The sequence below is a fragment of the Podarcis raffonei genome, chromosome 9 (assembly GCF_027172205.1).
Source record: "Podarcis raffonei isolate rPodRaf1 chromosome 9, rPodRaf1.pri, whole genome shotgun sequence".
Classification (NCBI taxonomy): Eukaryota; Metazoa; Chordata; class Lepidosauria; order Squamata; family Lacertidae; genus Podarcis; species Podarcis raffonei.
The window spans coordinates 22382833-22403421 of record NC_070610.1 but is presented as its reverse complement, the minus strand read 5'-3'; the positions used below and the strand labels follow the sequence as shown (position 1 = coordinate 22403421).

The 20589-nt window shown below is 43.6% G+C and overlaps 1 protein-coding gene across 10 annotated transcripts in view; it reads left to right on the top strand.

Annotated features, from left to right (window-relative positions):
* The window catches only part of APBB2 (amyloid beta precursor protein binding family B member 2), a 170763-nt gene that overhangs the window by 78113 nt on the left and 72061 nt on the right, over positions 1-20589 (top strand). For 9 of the 10 annotated variants that reach the window (XM_053403230.1, XM_053403229.1, XM_053403225.1 and 6 more), the window contains one exon: positions 1608-2432. In XM_053403230.1, the coding sequence (XP_053259205.1) occupies positions 1608-2432 (825 nt within the window). Of the gene's footprint in view, positions 1-1607; positions 2433-10402; positions 10523-20589 lie in introns of those variants that run through there. The other variant, XM_053403231.1, reaches the window with a different exon arrangement.

Genomic DNA, 20589 nt, shown 5'->3' with positions numbered 1-20589 from the left:
GATATGTTGGGGATATGTTGTAAACACCTACTGGAGAGAGCTAGGATTGGTTCTGAATTCCTGGCACGTGGCCATTATGTGATAGAGATTCACATTTCCCATTCACACTTCCTAAAGCCACTGAAGTCTCACACAGAATTTAGCCCTGTGTGTTTGCTGTAGGAAACTCCAGTGAAAACAATGGTGTATCTGCAGTGCCATGTGAAAAACAATTATACCCCGTTTTGTTCTTTATTGATACCGAAATGCCACTGAAGCTCCTATCCTATTGACCAAGTCAGTGGCAGTCTTGATTTTTGTACCTTAACTGAAAAGTCAAAATAGCACCCAGAGAGTGTTAAGAGGACGAATATGAAGACGTTTGGTCATTTTTTTCTGATGACTGATGCTTGTCAATTTAGCGTACACCACTTCTTCCATTTCATGTTCCTGAAACACCACAACCCACTTTCTTTTCCTTCCCTTCTTAGTATCTTCCCCACCCCACTTTATAAATGTTACTCCTATTTTTATAGAGTTACCACCTCTTTTTCTTTATTTGTGATGAATTGGGAGGAGGGGGACAACTGTTAATTTAAAAAGTGATAGGGTCCGGAGTGATGAAAAGCAGTCCCCTTCTGCTTGCAATCTGCTGGCCACAGCATTACCACTCAGTGGTGGTGGTTTATGTGCCTTTAAAGGGAAATTAGGCAAATCAGTGGAGGATGGGTCTGTTAACAGCTCTTGAACCATGAATGTTATATATGCAGACTTCCACAGTCCTGGAAGTTATACTTCTGAATGTCTGGGGATAAACAATGAGAGAAGACACTTCTTTTCATGCCCTGCTTGTAGGTTTCTCTGGTTGTCCACTCTTGGAAGGAGGGTTCTAGATAGGCCCTCAGTATGATTGAGCAAAGCTTTCCCCTTAAATATAATGATAAAGGAAAAGTTCTGAGGGCCTACCAAGAACCCTCTTTCTATTCTGCCCTTCATAGTAACAGACAAAATCAATACCCACTCTCCCCAATTTAGAAGGCCATATATTGTTCTTAAATACCCCTTAACCCAGGGCAGTGCCTTGTCAGTCTCCGCCAATGCACTCTTATTTTAGTATTGTTACACTGGGTGGAAAAGCAGAAATCAGAAAGGCTACACTGAGATTTTGCCATGTTCTTCCCCTACGCAGAATGCATGAACCAGGGGAGGGAAACTTCTGGGCCTCCAGATGTGGTGGGCCAGGAATCCAGCTCCCATCAACCCCAGCCAGCATGGCCAATGGTCAGGGATGAAGAGAGCTGTTGTCCAAACAACATCTGGAACCACAAGTTTCCCACCCCCGGCATAAACCTTTCAATTTCCCTGCTCAGTTGTATAAAGCTTTGGAGAGTTGGCATACCTGGTTGCGCCTAGGGACCATGAAGGAGAACTGTATTGAATGAGCTCACTAAAACCCTTACCCCTCCTCTGGTTATCTGCGACCTGCCATTAAATTCAAGACGTTGCTGCTTATTTCATGGGTGGATATGCATGCAGGCTTTTCAATCCTGTTTCCAAGCACACTTAACACCTGTTGATTATTATGCTTAAGGATACCTCATGAGTGTTTGTTTCTTCTACTTCCCCAGTTGACTCCGGTGTGGAAACCTTGGCAGGGTTTATGGCAAGCAACAGCGCGACGGACATTGTGAATCGGAACGGTCCTGCCACTCCGCCCAACACGCTCCACCTGCGCTCCTCTCACAACGAGCTGCTGAATGCCGAAATCAAGCACACAGAAGTCAAGAACAGCACCCCTCCAAAATGCAGGAAAAAATACGCACTGACTAACATCCAGACAGCCATGGGCCTTTCGGATCCTGCTGCGCAGCCCCTGCTGGGCAACAATTCTTCCAACATAAAGCTGGTGAAGAATGGGGAGAACCAGCTTAGGAAAGCAGCGGAGCAGGGGCAGCAGGATCCTAACAAGAACCTGACTGCTCCTACCACTACTGCAGGCATCAACATAACTTCTGAGAAGTTGGAGGGGAAAGAGCCAAACCAGGAGGATTCCTCAGGCAGCGAAATACTACCCACACAACGCCGGAGAACCAAGAGCTTCCTAAATTACTATGCAGATCTCGAGACATCGGCAAGGGACGTTGAGCAGAATTTGGGGAACAGCCAAGTGGCAGGGGAGGAAAAACTGTCCTCGCAGTGCAATAGCCAGGCATCCACAGTGATTGTTAATGGGGACGCCTTGCTTCGGAAACAAAACAAGCCAGCAAGTCCGGAAGATGGACAGGTAGCCACCGTATCGTCAAGCCCAGAAACGAAAAAGGATCATCCTAAAACTGGTGCCAAAACAGACTGTGCGCTACATAGGATTCAGAACCTGGCTCCGAGCGACGAAGACTCTAGTTGGACAACGCTGTCTCAGGATAGTGCATCTCCCAGTTCCCCAGATGAAACAGGTACAGATGCTTCTTTTGCATGTTCTGGGTGTGTGGGAAGGCAAAATGCTATGCGCTTGAATAAATCCTTGCAAAGAGTGAAGTTTAGGCCAGTATATCAGTTGGCTTCAAGGAATGCAGCCGAGATTGCAAATTTTGCCGAGCTTAAGTTTTTATCTTTATAGCGGGACTTTCTACCCTTTAGCGATGCAATAACTCAGCTTAAGAAAAGTTTAATTCTTTTGGTCATATAAACGGCTGTGATAAAACTAAAGAAAGTTCAGCTAGCCTGTTAATAACGATCAAATGACAGCGTTACTGATTCTGCCCAGTTGCTACATGAAATTGTTGTTTTAAAACTCGGATCTTTTTTCCCTGGTACTTTCTGCTTTGCATTTAAATGTAAATTGCGGCAGCTCAATCCTAATCACATTTATTTTCAGAATGTGGTTTTGAGTTCGGTGGGACTTTGCTTCCTGATAAGTATTTTTAGGGTGGAGCTTTGAACTGTTACGGAAATGACAATCAATAATGTTCAATAGGCAAAGCGGTGCTGCAGTAATACATAGGATTGCATCCAATTCTGGCTTTCTGCTAATGGAAACACTTCCACAAGACGGGGTATCTGATATTTCTAAAGTCCTCCTATGCAGACTTCTATCTCCTGAGGATTGTGGGATCCTCTAGGACAGAATGGGATATGGCATAAAGGGCTTCTGCCGTTGATCGGAGTATGGGGATTGTTTAGAATCCGCTAGTCTATTTATACATTTTAAAGTCACACTGTTAGCTTTCCTGTCTATATCATGTGAAGATAGTGAATTATAGACAATAGAAAGTGGACGGGTCCCCGTCCCCCCGCCCACAGCTTTTATTTGTCAAACTTTGTGTGTTTGTAGTGATGGAAACACACAAATAGGTATCGCAGGGACAAGTGATACTTTCAGTTTTATGGTTTGTTTGTAACCCATGTGATGGCACGTCCACACAGCAAGCTGTTGGTGTGAAAAGCCTCTCCAACATGATGGTGGCCATTTTGGCTATGCCAACATGCTGCCATTTCCCTCCATTGAGTTATGTTGGTGTGATTCAAATGACAACAGCTGCATTTGGGGAAACAGGGTCTCAACAGCTTGGTGTATGATAATGCTCCTGTGTAGTTATGTTTCAAACGTTGCCCATCTCACTGATTCGGCCCTTGGCGTTTATTCTGCATAGATGAGGTATAAGCAGCCGCAGGATTGACTCCAAGCTCAGAGGGCGATCTAGCGAAAGCCTTCCCTTCTTGGGTTGTTTTCTCCTTGTTCCATCTTTTTGTCTCCTCTCCATACCCCATATCTTAGTGTTGCTGCCTGCTATTAACCTGGTTATTTATCAGGTCTTGCCCAAATCACCCACTGCTGCTACTCATGCCCTGCTTCTCCCTTTCTTCCCTCTCCACTTACTCTTCCAAACCTTTTGCATCCCTTCTCTTAAATCCTCTGCTGCGCCTCTATATCCCAGAGGTGCTGGGCTCTGGCCCCAGCCCAAGTATCTGTTGCTAAGGAAAAAGAGAAGAAAGCGAAGGCAATCGTAATTCAGACCACACTTTTAAAAACATGGTTTTCAGGTTTCCCCAAAGCTATGAAACAAGACATTGAAATATGAGTGAATTTGGCCTGATAAATCTATGCTTCAGCATTTTTTTTAAAGCAGCATAGAATTCCTGCCAAAATTGTCTACTTGATATATGCTCCTAAGTGGATACTTAAATCTGTAAAAAGAAGGGAAGGGGCTGCCATTCCTCCCAGTGGAATGGAATCCAGCAGCTGCTAGACTATCTAGCAAATTTAGAGTGCTTCAGTGTGTTTAAAACTGTGCTTCTGCATAATGTTGCATTAATGCGCAAGCGATGTAATTCCAATGGCTATATGCAAAGAGGATGCCCAATGCTGGGGCAAACCCATAGCCTTATTTCCTTTCCTGAATAGCAATGTTAGGCACGTGAAAGATAAAGCTATCAGGTAAGTAGCCCCAAAATTGACTCACATGTGAGGGAAACTGCAATTACAAGTGTCATTCCTAGTGAGATAGAGTGCTGATTGGGATTGCCTTGTCTTTGCAACCCTCTGACTTACCCCAAATAGATTTCCACCCCACCCCACCCATGAACTCCAACTGAAATATGTCACAAAATATATATTTCAGATGAAATAATGAAGTGTGGGGACAAGAAGCATGAGGCCCCTGTGTGTTCTGTTCTCCTTGCACCTGTGTCCTTGCAGAAGGCATTGTAGGAAACTGAACCGTTGACAGAGGCATTATCAGATGATAAATTGATTGCTTGACAGGTTTGCCCCTATTGATGCTGAGAACAAAGCATCCTTGGAACAAGTGCTGTGATGCAGACATCTGTATTGTCTGGTGGTTGTGTTTATTGTGTTTATTTGTTTAATTTAGTTGTTCAGCTTATATCCTGCCCTTCATCAGTTCCGTTGATTGCAGAACTGGTTACGTCTTAGCACACATTTTATACAATAAAATGTAAATAACTGCTATCCTCTAGCATACAGCAAATGCCAATAGAATGGTCACATGCACACACCATATATTTATAAAGCACTATTATGCCACTTCAACAATCTCAGAGGTTTCTGGGAACTGTAGTTTGTTAAGGGGGCTGGGAATGGTAGCTGAGCATCCTTAAAAGCTACAGTTCCCAGGATTCTCCATGACTGTTAGAGTGGCACAGGAGTGGTTTAAATGCATCGTGTGGATAAGATTACAGCAGCTCTTCAGCAGTAGCCTGCAGATAATTTACTCAATCCCCCTGCCAAAAGCCTGGGTGAAAAGATTAATGAACAGCAAAAAACAAATAATGGCAAATGTGGTCATAAACAGGAATTGGTCCCAAGCTGTAGTATAACTAATAAATATGAGGTCAACAGATTAAAAGGCCCCAGGTGGTAGGTAGAAAGCAAAGGAAAAAGAACAAAAAAATGATGCAACAGTCACATCTTAAAAGTCAGGTGATAGTGCAGAATAGTTTATCTGAGGTGGCATATGTCAAAGCATTACCTGAGCACCTTTCAATGTTCCCTAGAATATCCTGAGGTCCCTTCCTCACCCTTTTCACTTTACTAGTCTCTTCCTTGACTTTTGACCTGATGAGAATTCCTGGATGCTAAAATCCAAACTGGGGGCAAGTACTGTGTCAAAATTGCAGCAAAGTAAAGCATGGAAATATAAGCTGTTAGACCTTTAAAAGAGGCCCTTCTAAGTGAGTTCCAAAATGTCCCCTTAAAATGTGGCTTTCCAAAATTTCCTTCTTCCCCAGCGTAGGAGAAGACCACACCTTTAGTAAGTTAAAAATGGCTTACTTACAAACTGTTGAAAGGTCAGATTCATATGCTTCAGAAAAGGTTTCACGGGCGGTAGAACTGAGCTTGGTGGTGAAAGTTCCTAAATGATTGGTATAGGAACTTGAGCGACTGGTGAGAGCCATGCAGTTTGAGCTGGAGCAACTAGCTCAAACCTTGTCACATGCTGAGCTTCTCAGGTAGCCTGGGAAGTACAAAGGCTTGATGATCTAGTTCCTCCCAAGGTGAGGGGAAGTAAGGTAAAGGCAAAGGACCCCTGGATAGTTTAGTCCAGTCAAAGGCAACTATGGAGTTGCAGCGCTCATCTCGCTTCAGGCTGAGGGAGCCGGGGTTTGTCTGCAGACAGCTTTCCGGGTCATGAGACCAGCATGACTAAACCACTTCTGGAGCAACCGAGCACCGTGATGGAAACCAGAGTGCACGGGAACGCCGTTCACCTTCCTGCCACAGCACAGTACCTATTTATCTACAGTGGTACCTTGGTTTACAACCATAATCTGTTCTAGAGGTCCGGTTGTAAACCAAAACAGGTTGTAACCCAAGGCGCACTTTCGCCAATGGGGCCTCCCCAAAAAATGGGTTGTAATCCAAAAAAGGGGGGGTTGTAATCCAAAACGGTTGTAATCCAAAACTGTTGCAAACCAAGGTACCACTGTACTTGCATATCATCCAGTTTTCTTAATATTTTGTACACCTTGGTCACAATTTCTGTTGGACTGAATGTAGATGGAACAAGGCAATGAAATCCTTGTGTTCCCTTGATAACTTTCATTCTTTCAAAGTGTCATTTTAGGAATAACTTTCTTCTTTTTCTGTATTCCTCATTTGTTGGAAATAAGAACTGGATAGAAGGGATGTTATCTTGGCACCAGGTTAACAGTTCCAGCAGTGTAATAATTTTGTTTGATATGTATTTTGATGTAATGTTCATGAAATGAAGTACTAACAAGAATTCTTTCAAAGCGTTAATTCTATCATGCAAGCTATCACTCCGCTTTGGAACACATTTTTAAAAGAAAAGCCTGACTAGCTTCTCAGACACCTTTTAATTGAATAACTTTCTAAAGAAATGTCTGAAGTAACTGATATTATAGTTAAGTCTTTTTCATTCTGTTACATTTTACTCCAAGAAGACCCATTTATCCTAAATAGAACCCAATAAAGCAGACATGTATGTACAAAATATTTTTTATATGATCCCATTGAGATCCCAATATGAAATTTAGCAGGTAGCTCTTAGAAATATTAAATAAGCAACACATTTTTTTGAAAAATCAAAATCATATTAATTTTTTTAAAAATTTGATTTTGTAACTTAAATTTAAAATTTAAAGTAAGTCCATCATGTGGCATATCACATTAAAGCCCATGCAGTTCTGAAGGGATTGGTGTTTTTAGTTTTGACATATCTCAGTTCTGGCCTGAGCTATTAAGGTTTTTGTGTAGTACAGTACAGCTAAAATTGTTATTTAATTTTTTTTTCAGACCCTCATAACTCACAAACAGAATGAGATAAATACCGTATTTTTCGCACGATTGGACGCACCGGACCATAGGGCGCACCTAGTTTTTTGGGGGGGGAATAAAGGAAAAAAAAAATTCCCTTTATTTCCCCACCAAAAGCAGGTCAGGGAAACCGAACCAGGTCGAGGAACAGCGGGATAGTGGCGCTGCGCCTCCCCGCTGTCCCCCGAGCTTGTGGGGCTGGCTGATGTCTGCCTGGCGCGCGGGGCGCTCTGATTCAGGGCGCCCCGCCCGCCGGGCGGCAGGCTGCTATCCGCAGCTTGGGGAGCCTTGCGGGGAACTCCTGCAGGGCTCCCCACCCTGCGGATGTCTGCCCGGCGCGAGGGGCGCTCTGATTCAGGGCGCCCCGCCCACCGGGCGGCAGGCTGCTATCCGCAGCTTGGGGAGCCTTGCGGGGAACTCCTGCAGGGCTCCCCACGCTGCGGATGTATGCCCGGCGCGAGGGGCGCTCTGATTCAGGGCGCCCCGCCCGCCGGGCGGCAGGCTGCTATCCGCAGCGTGGGGAGCCTTGCGGGGAACTCCTGCAGGGCTCCCCACCCTGCGGATGTGTTCCCGAAGCGCCGGGCGCTCTGCTTTCAGGGCGCCCGACGCTCCGGGAAGCAGGCTGCTATCCGCAGCCTAGACATCCCTGCGGGATCTCCCGCAGGGTTGCCTAGGCTGCGGATGTGTTCCCGAAGCGCCGGGCGCTCTGCTTTCAGGGCGCCCGACGCTCCGGGAAGCAGGCTGCTATCCGCAGCCTAGACATCCCTGCGGGATCTCCCGCAGGGTTGCCTAGGCTGCGGATGTGTTCCCGAAGCGCCGGGCGCTCTGCTTTCAGGGCGCCCGACGCTCCGGGAAGCAGGCTGCTATCCGCAGCCTAGACACGGCTAGCGGAGCGCTAATCCCGAAGCTTGGGGCTGCGGAGCTCAGCGCGCCCCAAGCTTCTGGGTGCCGGCAAGGTCTAGACGGCTAGCGGAGACCTTGCTGGCACCCAGAAGCTTGGGGCGCGCTGAGCTCCGCACGCCCCAAGCTTCGGGATTAATGCAGCGCTCCGCTAGCCGTGGGAGAGCTGGGTCTCCCACGGCTAGCGGATAGCTTCCTGAAGCCTGGAGAGCGAGAGGGGTCGGTGCGCACCGACCCCTCTCACTTTCCAGGCTTCAGCGAAAGCCTGCATTCGCTCCATAGGACGCACACACATTTTCCCTTGCTTTTTAGGAGGGAAAAAGTGCGTCCTATGGTGCGAAAAATACGGTAATTAAAATTTTAGATTTAAACTTAGTTTTGACTATTTAGCAAGTGTACAAAATATTAAGAAAATTGGATCACTTGGTATGAAATGATCCTGGTGTGCTTTTGAAGCTGGGACAAACAACGTGAGTTCACCCCGTTTCACAGATTCAAACCTCCAACCTTCCGATGGGCAAGCCCAAGAGGCTCAGTGGTTTAGACCCTGAGGGGAAGTAGACTTAGCTAAGCCTAACAGGACAGTTCACTCTATGGTATTAACTCCTTCGTGTGTTATTTAGACTTAATTGTGTTGGTTATTTGAGACTGGTTATCCTAAAGTTTGGTCTTGCTTGAAGCTATTGGCTAATCTAGTCTGATGGATTATATTAATAATATTAATATTAATAAATTGCTTTATTGTTAACTGTTCACCCCAGGGTGAACAATCTTTCAAAACAGAACATTAAAATCCTAAATTAAAATCACAGGAATAAGGTGGCTCCCTAAATACATGCATTTTAAGTGTCAAAAGGCCAGGGTAAAGTCTTAGGACTTTGCAGTCAGGAGTGTAATGCCCCTCTTGCGGCCATTGTCTTAGCTGTTTTAATATCATAGAGATGTTGATGTGACAGAGGGGTGTCAGCCCATAGCAAGGGGGCCTGAGTATTAAAGGACAGTGATATGGGCTGGGTCAGGGCTTTTGGAGCCTTGTAAAAGTTTCCACATTACAGTAGTGGAATCCATCCCATGACTCCATCTCAGGACTCCATCTAATTAGTTTTAGAAGGTCTAGAATTCTGTACTAAAATCAGTTGGACATGAACGTCCTGGAGGCAGTATAGACTAGAGCGTCAATCAGTGTTACTGAACATACGTATTTCAGTGAGACTGACATTTCTGAAACCCTTAACGGGATTTCAGCCTTGAAATGTAGTGTTGTTTTGAGAAAAATTGGGGCAACGATGGGGATAGTGGGCAAAATGCTCAGCCTATAGATTTAAGATATTCTGTGTAACAACATTTTTATCATTCCATTAATTTGGGGAAACAGAAAAAAATATGCCTCATTTCAGTATACAAGCAAAGATACCCAGAGTTATTTCAAAAAAACAACAGCAGAAATTTCCCATTCAGTTTTTAATTGGATTTTACTACTATTCCACAGAGATATCTTTTTTTTTTTTAAAAAAAAAAAGCCATTTCCCTGGTCATTTTGGCTGACACGATTCTTGGCTTTGCTTAAATTATTGATTACAGCAGGGGGGAGGGACTTCCTGATGAGAGCAGCACTCTCCCTAATAGAAGCCTCTCACTAAATCAATTTCTACCATTGCTGCAATGCACCTTCGGGGAGTTGAAGGTTAGGAGCTTCAAGAAGAATTTCTTTTTTGCCTTCAAGGAGTGGATCTTTGCAATAAATTTTACTGAACTCTTCCTTTTTGTGTGTGTGGCTTTCATGTTTGTAAAAGCAGCCAGGAACAAGACATTTTAATGAATTTTTGGAGGTGGAAGGAGGGTTCTGGCATCCGTGCGCAGATGAGCTGATTAAATCGCGATGTGATTGATGCCTGTAGGCTGTAGGGTCTTGAAAGCTTGTCACTTTGAGCAAAATCAGTCAAGAAATACTTGAGCGTCTGGCAATCTGGCAATCGGTTCAGTATTGCATGCACCCACCGCTATAATTCCTTTACAGCTGTCTTGGTTTCTGCCGTCTTGGGGAAGGTAGTCATTTATATGGGCAACATGTGGCATTTCCACTCTGAAATCTACAGGCTGCCAGGTGGCCTTCCTTTCACCCACCCCAAACTTCATTCCTTGTTAGACTAATTAAATAAATGTCGCCTACGTAGCGGTAGGTCCCCCAGCCCAGCCCCATTCAGCTGGCAGACAGATCTGGAGGCTTTGCAAAGAGGGCGAGCGCGAGCGAACATGAAGCTGTTAGAACATGTGCAGAACAAACTTAAAGGATGCTGGTGGCAGATCAGCTAAGGCTGAACTGCAGAGGAGGAGGAGCGAGCAAATGTGAGTAGCGAGAAATCATATATGTTATTTTTTTCCAGCTTGTCTATGCAAGCTGCCTATTTCTGTATACAGATGTTTAGCAGCTGTTGTCATTGGGGAACGTGGGGGTACTTTTAAGTCCTGTTTGCATGTTGTCTGTACCAATTGCAGAGAGAGCTTATCCACTAAGACTGGAGTAATCATCACAGTATGAACTTTGTGTTCTGCTGTTAGCACCTCTGTGTTAGCGCTGGCGAATCGAGTGATTAAGTTAGAAAGCTGTGATCTGCAGAGCTTGAACATTTTCACACTGGTTCTGGATTCCAGATTCCCTTGGACTCCTCATCTCCTGCTTTTCCTTGACATGCCCCTAATCTCTTCCCTGTGTCTACTTTGCTTTAAACACAGTCTTGGTCTTCTCTAATCATGTTCTTCAACTTCAGGGTAAAGCAACTTTTTTCTATAATGGAAGGTTGGTTTTGAACTAATACTCATTTGTTTGGCAGTGTCTAATTGGTTTCTGGCAGTTAATGGGGAATCATTTTCCAGCTCATTTTTAGAGGGGTCACTATTGTGGGTTAATCACCAGGACAGTTAAATAAATCAAAGTTAGAAGTCATTGTTAATTCAGTGAATTAACTGATTTATAAATTAGTTACATATTTTTATTCAGCTAGAATATAAATATTTTTAAAATATATTTTGCAAAGCTTAGTGAGCTCACCTGGCTCACATGGTTTGTGTGATATTCAGAAAAAAAGTCAACAATATACTGTTAAAATGTGGAAGGTACAATACAACATTATTTACTATCAATTTGAGAATATCTCCTTATTCAGGGTTGACCAGTTGGTATAATTGCATTCATTGTGCATTAGCATAGGAATCTGGTGCCTGCAACTTAAAGCTTCGGGCTGTCTCATGTATTGTCATTCTACAGACAATTGATGAAGAGCATTGTCTTGCTTAATTGAATTCCAAAGCAATCAACTTTTTTTGTGGGGGTGGTGGAGAGAAATGGGAGGCTTCTTTTTAAAAAGAACCAAGATTTTGCTGCTAGAATACATAGATTTTTAATGACAATATCCAAAGATGTTTTTACATTACAATATTAGCCACAGTAGTTGTAAGGTTTATACAGCCAGCCAATGAATAGGAAAGGATAATCATCTACTGCAGCTTTCCCAAACCTGGTACCTTACAGATGTTTTGGATTGCAACTATCATTAGCCCCAGCCTGGCCCAATGGTCAGGCACAATGGGAACCCTTCCCTTTTGTGCATAACGAGGGCTCACAATCCTAATAAAGCCCCAATCTGAGATGGTGGAATTATTGGTTAGAATAATAGTATTGTAGAGTTGGAAGGGATCACAAGGGTCATCTAGTCCAGCCCTCTAAAATGCAGGAATGTCAACCGATCATGGACCGAATGGGTTCATTTGAGCAATGTGTCACTGTGACCATTTTACATTAAGTAGATAATTCCGTAAGTATTGCACACCACTGATGACATTATAAATACTGAAATGTAAGTATCACAAAGGCAGTCTACTGCTTGTGCATCTGTTCTCGGAATACAATATTTGTTGTGAAATTGTGATATAAAGTGTCAGGTAAGATATCGTACCTTGTTTATGGGCAGGTGGGACAGAGAGGCATTATTGGGTCAGGACCTGCAGTTTTGGCAAATGAGTTGGCTGATTATGCATGCATGCCAGTTAATAAAGCACTCAGATATTCAGTGGTTCAGAACAGGCAGTTTTGTCACCAAGATGGAGGGAGTGCAGGTTTGGAATTTCTAAATTTTCAGTTTGTCAGCAGACTTTGTAACGTAGAGCAGGACTCTGCCGAGGCAGCAAAACACCAACCAAAAATAATAAATTCTTTTTAAAATGGGAATATTCAAATGCTTTATCAGTGGTAACTAAGCTTGATGTTGAATTTTGAGTGAATCATAGGAGAGAAGCGACAGGAGGGCGACTTCTCTAATGTCTCTGCACATTACTGTAAATGGACTGTCCGAGCAGTCCGGTTTTTTATTCATCCATCAGCCAGATTACATCTTGGCACCACTTTTGTTTGCCCAGCAACAGCAGGCTTTAATTAGCGGGATGGATCAGATAAGTTAAAAAACAACCAAAAACCTGTTTGCAAAAATCTACAGTTTTATCAACAATGCAGCAATTGCTCTGTTGTGCACTTTCACTTTATAAAACTTTTGCTTCTTCATATTTGGTTTTATGATGATATACTGCTTCCCCATTACCTTTCCTTCCTTCCCCATTACTTATTTGGTTACAAAGCCAGGCTTCATTTGGAGCATGGCGAATTGCCATTTGATGGCTGCATAATATTTGCTTGGCTGGCTGGGAGCTGATGTTCCCTACGATTTCCTGAAGCACATACCTAGGTTAGATTGCCTGGTAGATATCTAGCCTGCAAGCACCATGGTGGCTAAAATTGTTTTTAGAACAGTTTTCAAATAATTAATTGCATCCTACCTTGAACAGCAAATTCAGAGCCTCCCTTTTAGATTTTGATGCATTTGTTTCTATAAATTAAAACTAGCCTCAAAATTGCCCTCCATCTTTCCCAACATCAGGGTCTTTTCCAGGGAGTCTTCTCTTCTCATGAGGTGGCCAAAGTACTGGAGCCTCAGCTTCAGGATCTGTCCTTCCAGTGAGCACTCAGGGCTGATTTCCTTAAGAATGGATAGGTTTGATCTTCTTGCAGCCCATGAGAATTAGTTAGCTGAATTAGTTAAAAAGGTAAAGGTAAAGGGACCCCTTTGGCCACCTCATGAGAAGAGTAGACTTCCTGGAAAAGACCCTGATGTTGGGAAAGATGGAGGGCACAAGGAGAAGGGGACGACAGAGGACGAGATGGTTGGACAGTGTTCTCGAAGCTACAAACATGAGTCTGACCAAACTGCGGGAGGCAGTGGAAGACAGGAGTGCCTGGCGTGCTCTGGTCCATGGGGTCACGAAGAGTCGGACACGACTAAACGACTAAACAACAACAAAAGGGACCCCTGAACATTAGGTCCAGTCGTGGCTGACTCTGGGGTTGCGGCGCTCATCTTGCTTTATTGGCCGAGGTAGCCGGCGTACAGCTTCCGGGTCATGTGGCCAGCATAACTAAGCCGCTTCTGGCGAACCAGAGCAGCGCACGGAAACGCCATTTAACTTCCCGCCAGAGCGGTACCTATTTATCTACTTGCACTTTGACGTGCTTTTGAACTGCTAGGTTGGCAGGAGCAGGGACCGAGCAACGGGAGCTCACCCCGTCACGGGGATTCGAACCGCCGACCTTCTTATTGGCAAGTCCTAGGCTCTGTGGTTTAACCCACAGCGCCATCTGCGTCCAGCTGAATTAGTTAGCTTCCAGGAAAAAGCAAGTGAACTGCCACAGGGCTCCGTCACCCAGCACAGTGCCTAGTTAAGTGGTAGTTGTAAGAAACAACTTGTCTTGGTAAGTAGTTTTTCCTTTCCTCCCCAATTTGCCTTTTATTAATGAATCCAACACCTATAAAGACATGCTTCAAGGCCAGTTCCCCCAACTGGCTGATCCCAAATCTGCAAAGGACAACAAGCTCCAAGCTTCTAGGCTTAATTGACTAATGGTGCAAGCCTAACCATGTCTACTCCAAAGGAAGTCTGGTTGAATTTACTCCCAGGTAAATGGGGTTAGGATTGCAGCCTAAGGGGTTCCAAAGAAAAAGCCTATGTAGGGGATCATCATTTTGGAAAACAGGGGCATTTCCCCATTAAGATGTGGGTCAGAACTCATGCAGCCTGGTGAATTGTTTTCCATTAAGGTTCTGATCCAGATGTTAATACAGTATGGGGATGCTGATTTTTAGCCTAGTAATTTTCTAAAATCATAAGTGCAGCTGATTAAAACTTCCACAAATGGGAAGACCACACTCAAGAGTTTGGACTAAATACCACAAGGGGTGGTATTCAACAAAGCTTAACCTCTTGAAAGTAGTGAACCTAAGTTAGTCGTGTTCTTTAATCTCATTGAATCTCCTCTGAGTAAAACTTAGTTGAATACCACCTACAATTTATTTTGTGGGTTCGTTTCTCAGTTGCATCATTGGTTTTATTTCTTGATATTTATTAATAAAGCTACCTTTTTAATTTAAATACTTTAAAGTCCTGTTTTTTGTGCAAGCATGATAAAAACCTCACATGGCCAGATGCTCAAGTATCGCTGTGTGGACATAGCAGTTTGAAAGCATACCAGCTCGAGTAGATAAATAGGTACCGCAACGGCGGGAAGGTAAACAGCATTTCTGTGAGCTCTGGCCCTCACCACGGTGTTCTGTGCACCAGAAGTGGTTTAGCCATGCTGGCCACATGACCTGGAAATGCTGTCTGTGGGCAAAGGCTGGCTCCCTCAACCTGAAAGCGGAGATGAGTGCCACACCCCATAGTCGCCTTTGACTGGACTTAACCTTCCAGAGGTTCTTTACCTTTACCTACCTATGTTGGGATGACCATTCACCCAGCAAAGCATCCTGGGGGACAAAGGTGGGGATACTCCCAAGCTCTAAAGCAGAGCCTTTCTCTTCCCAAGGCCAGTTCCTTTCTACCTCTGAGTAGGAAACAGTAGTATGCTTTTTCCTCTGATAAATCCCAGAGGAGATTTTTTTCAGAATTTGCAAAGCCCTGTGCAAAAGGTCTCGCAAATAAGTTCCTTATACCCTTAATTTTTGTAAAGAAAACATGGGTTTGATCCATCACTTGTAGGAACACAGGAAGTTGTCACAGCTCCAGTTCAGTATTGCTTATACAATGGTACCTGGGGTTACATACGCTTCAGGTTACAGACGCTTCTGGTTACAGACTCCGCCAACCCAGAAATATTACCTCGGATTAATAACTTTGCTTCAGGTTGAGAACAGAAATTGTGCTCCGGCGGCGCAGTGCCAGTGGGAGGCCCCATTATCTAAAGTGGTACCTCAGGTTAAGAACAGTTTCAGGTTAAGAACGGACCTCCAGAACAAATTAAGTTATTAACCCGAGGTACCACAGTACCAGGGGAACCTCTCTGTCTGGCACTTGGGACTCTCCCCAGGACACCTCTGACCTCCCCTGCTCAACGCAACCTCAAGTGCTTTTCCTTCTGCATGTGTCCTTGAACTGTGAAAATGTCTGTTGCATGCCTGGGTTGGGGTGTGTGTGTGTGCGCGCACGCACGTGTGTGTGTGTAAATCTATGGCTTTTGCATGGCTAGAATGTCACCCACTGTATAAAAAGGTAAGAACTGCATCTGTTGCTCTGGCCCTGTCCATCACTTTCATGCGGCCCTCGAAAGGTAACGTATGATAGAATATGGCCCTCGGACTGGAAGAGGTTCCCTTCCCTTGATCTATATTGACTCAGAATGATACAGGTTTGACTAATACATTTCTGTGTGTGAAAAAGTAAGACTTTTTGAGCACATAAATACAATATTGTCCAATGAAGGAGCACTTTTGCTACTGTTGCTGAATCAATTATCATTCTAAAAGTCATTGGTTTTAGCTGTTTTTGGAACAGCTTAGTTCCTGAATGTTTTGGCTCCCGGACTCTGCAAACCCGGAAGTGACTGTTCCGGTTTGCGAACTATTTTTGGAAGCCAAACGTCCAATGGGGCTTCTGGAGCTTCCAATTGGCTGCAGGAGCTTCTTGCAGCCAATCAGAAGCTGCGCTTTGGTTTTCGAAGGTTTAGGAAGTCGAATGGACTTCCGGAACGGATTCTGTTCGACTTCCAAGGTACGGCTGTATATAAATAGTGTTATCTGTGGAGCAAAACTTGTTGCAGCTGGCAAAGGAAGATTTTTGAAAGAGTTTGACATGAACCGCAGTAGCCTTTTTAAAAAGTGTAGTGCTCGATGCCACCTGGTGGACAGCATACAAAATACAAGTTTGAAAATAATAGTTGGAAAAAGGAAATCCTCATGTTGCAGGTTCCTGAATGATCTGTGAAGTCATCTCTGATTTCCCCCATTTTTATTAATGTAATCCATAGAAACATACAAAGTACAGAATTTAACACATAATAAAGTTCAGGACATAAATAAAACTCGAGTCAAGACACAGCAAAATTCACACAATAATCTCTACCAAGTATAGTTGAAAAAACAAATATTGCTATAGTTTCTAATGTTACTACAGCAAAAACAGACAACTGTGAGTTCTACAAAGTAGCATTATGGGGATTTTTTTCACTCCAGAGATTAATGAATAAGGTTGCTAATTAAACTGTGCTCAAATGCTCATTAAATTACATACAGTGGAAACCTCGGGTTGTGAACCTGATCTCTGCGGGAGGCACATTCGCAACCCGCAGTGCCACGTCTGTGCATGCGTGGGTTGCTATTCAGCGCTTCTGCGCATGCGCAAAGCACCGAAACCCAGAAGTAACCAGTTCCGGTACTTCCGGGTTCGGCACAGTGCGCAACCCGAAAACGCGTAACCTGAAGCATCTGTAACCCGAGGTACCACTGTACAACTAAATACAGTGGTACTTCGGGTTACATACGCTTCAGGTTACAGACTCCACTAACCCAGAAATAGTACCTCAGGTTAAGAACTTTGCTTCAGGATGAGAACAGAAATCGTGCTCTGGTGGCGCGGCGGCAGCAGGAGGCCCCATTAGCTGAAGTGGTGCTTCAGGTTAAGAACAGACCTCCAGAACGAATTAAGTACTTAACCCGAGGTACCACTGTATATGTATATTTGTTATAGCGCAGAGGCTAAACTTAGACCGAGTTCTCACATGCATAAAATAAGATGGTAAACCTGTGTCTGGACTGTACCACTGTAGACCCCAGCTAGGGGCTCACAGAATGGAACACCTTCCCTCCCTCAGTGTCATGCACAGAGAAAACTAGTGTGTCAGGGAAAAAGGTGTGCTAGAATGCTTCTCCCTGCCATTGGATTTTCCATGCGGAGTTGTTGTTGTTGTTGTTGTTGTTGTTGTGCGCATTGACATGATAAAGCCCAGATTCAGATTTACAGCTTCATGTGACCTCTCTTCACACCTTCTCACCTTCTATGCTTAGTGTATCGTGGGGGGAAGGCTCCCCCCATCCTGTTTGTGGAGGATGACATCTCAGACATCTGATTTGAAGTGTCATGAAAAGGCAGCACACTGATAACGATTATATTTATTCTAATTAATATTATAACTATTTTTGTAGTCAGTGAGGTGGCTTGCAGCGTCATACTTTGAAAAACAAAATGAAGAATTGACCTCTCTTTTACACCAAGTTGGTATATTGTGAAACTTGTATGTATAAAGTAAAATAGGAATTAAAGGTGCATGCACACAGCTAAACATATACTGTGCTTGTGTGCGTGCACATGGCAGATATTGTTTTCCAGAATTATTGTGGATTGGGAAACACTAATTGAAGGGAAGGGACAACAGACAGTGCAAATATCTCCCATCGATCTCCACCCACTAGTGTGGATGGGAAACATCATGATATATTTTGGAGGCCATAAAAATGCTGAAAGCCCCGATGTGAACTCAGGCTCTCAGATTTAGCTTCCTATTTATAATAAGGTGACAATGTTGTTATGTGAAAGACAGCACTCTAAAACAACATATGCAGACACATCATCTTATAAAGTAGCTTCTCTAACTTTACATGAAAAACTTTAATTAAGGTGTCTTCAATTCAGTTTGATGACTAAACTCCTGCAGGTTTCACTGAGCTGGCTCTTAACTGTTGGAACTAGATTTTTCTTTTCCTTTTTTGAACCATCGTTGGACTTCTTGAAGGTTTATTTTGCTAGGAAGAGGATCCTGTTGTCTTGACAACCAGTTGCACGCTGTGAAGGAGGACTGTTCCAAATGGCCAGCTTTTGGCTGTTTATATCTCAGTTTCTTGTTGAGTAATGCTGCCAAAATTAGACATGCTTGTCCGGCTTGCGATGCAGTTATTTGTCCTGTCGAATGTTGCTTTTCATCACATTTTAATTTTAGGGCGGCACTCGGGTTTCTTGCCACGAGTTTTCGAAGGACAACACATCAAGATTGAAACAACACATCAAGAATATTCTTTTTATATTTTAAATCTGCGTGCTTCCTTTGTGTTTAAATCTGCGTGCTTCCTTTTGGCCTGTTATGTCTCCCTAGAGCTACTGAGTTTTATTTATGTCCAGAACTTTATTATGTGTTAAATGCACATAATTGGGGGGTCATAGGAAGGAAACAAGGTCAAAAGGGGGCCACAGTTGGAAAAAGGTTGGAAACACTGTTCTGTATCACCTGTGGCCGTCTTAGAATATTCGGGGGGGGGCATATGTCCCCCAGTTGGGAAACACTGATATAGAAAATAGAGCTTCTCACTCTAGAACAATTGACTGAGTTTTGCCTCTCTTTTGTAGGAATGAGCTATTGAAACTTCCATGCTTTTTATAAATGTAATTTGTAGGATATCTTGGTGAGGAGAAACCTCCTTAAACCAGGGTTTAATTGTATGCTTTCTAATTTTAGACACTATAGTATGCATAGTTATATTCCTTTGCACTCAGTATTACATTATCCTTTCCTTTCTTGTATTCCTGCTGTAATAATATTTTATATAAGCCACGTGATTCTCTGCAGCCTTGAACCATGGAAGAATATACAGTACAGTGGTACCTCGGGTCAAGTACTTAATTCATTCCGGAGGTCTGTTCTTAACCTGAAACTGTTCTTAACCTGAAGCACCACTTTAGCTAATGGGGCCTCCCGCCGCCGCTGCACAATTTCTGTTCTCATCCTGAAGCAAAGTTCTTAACCCGAGGTACTATTTCTGGGTTAGCTGTGTCTGTAACCTGAAGCGTCTGTAACCTGAAGCGTATGTAACCCGAGGTACCACTGTACAATACTGATAAATGTTATAAAAGGAACAGTCATGTCAATTCGCTAAGAAAAAACAGGGATACCTAAACCCGTTTTTGTTGTTGCATCTATGAGACTATTTCTGTTTTGTGACTGTTGACCTTGTAAAACAGCCTTGGGGTGCCTGCCATACTAGAAAAGATATCTTCATGAAGTTGCAAAATAATGGAAGAGAAAATTGGCTCCATTTTACTGCACTTTCAGGTCAGTCATGCCATACGGAGATACTGCAGCCTCCTGCAATTTTTATCTCTGTCTAATTGAATTGAGGCCAAGCAATGATTCATGTTATGGTACTTTTTGATTTGCTATCTTTTTCCTTTGGAGAAAAAGCAGTAAAAGAAAAACTGTTAAAATTGTACTATTATTCCAAACACTAATGACCACCAAATCCGATGTATTGTTTATGGCACTGTCAAGTTGTAGTAGCAGTTGATTTCCATCTTGTTTTAGGAAGTTGTAGTAATATTTTAGTACAGTGCAGTAAAACCATCACAACTTGAAACACAAATTGAATTCCCAAATTTGCTTTCATCACCTTGCCAAATTCAGCATCTGAATTGGAGCATATCATATGGAATGGAGTTTATTGTAGCAATAAATCAGCTCTGTGGTAGACTGTGACAGCTGGAGGAGAGAGTTATAAAACAGCAATATATTATTTTACTCAGATTTTACTGCACCTTACATTTTTTTCCAAACTCATCCCTAACCCTCTAACCAAGTGTATGCCCTGTGGTTCTAAACACTGTTATGTTGAAACAAGAAAAATATTGCAACAGAAACAGTATTTAGAACCATAGGGCAAACATGACGCTTGGACCACATTCTATCATCTTTCATGATGATGATTTAAGGCTGGGTTGGAGAGCCTGTGGCCCTCAAGATTATGTTGGATTCCATCTCCAGGCAGCCTTGGGAAGCACCATCAATGGTCAAGGATGATGGAAGCTGAAGTCCAGCAATATCTGGGCTCCAGCTTGTCATCCAAGGACTGCATGTGGCCCTCAAAGCATTTTTTGCAGCCCTTGGCAACATTTGACCACGTACACAAAACCCCACATAAGCGAGGCGCTGGGTTTTGGGAAGGAGGCATGAGGGCTCTGGCAGAGTCCTCCCTCCTCCTTCCCAAAACCTATTTAGTGCTTTCCCAGCTTTGGGAAGGAGATGGGAGGCCTCCCAGACCCTGCCAGAGCCTTGT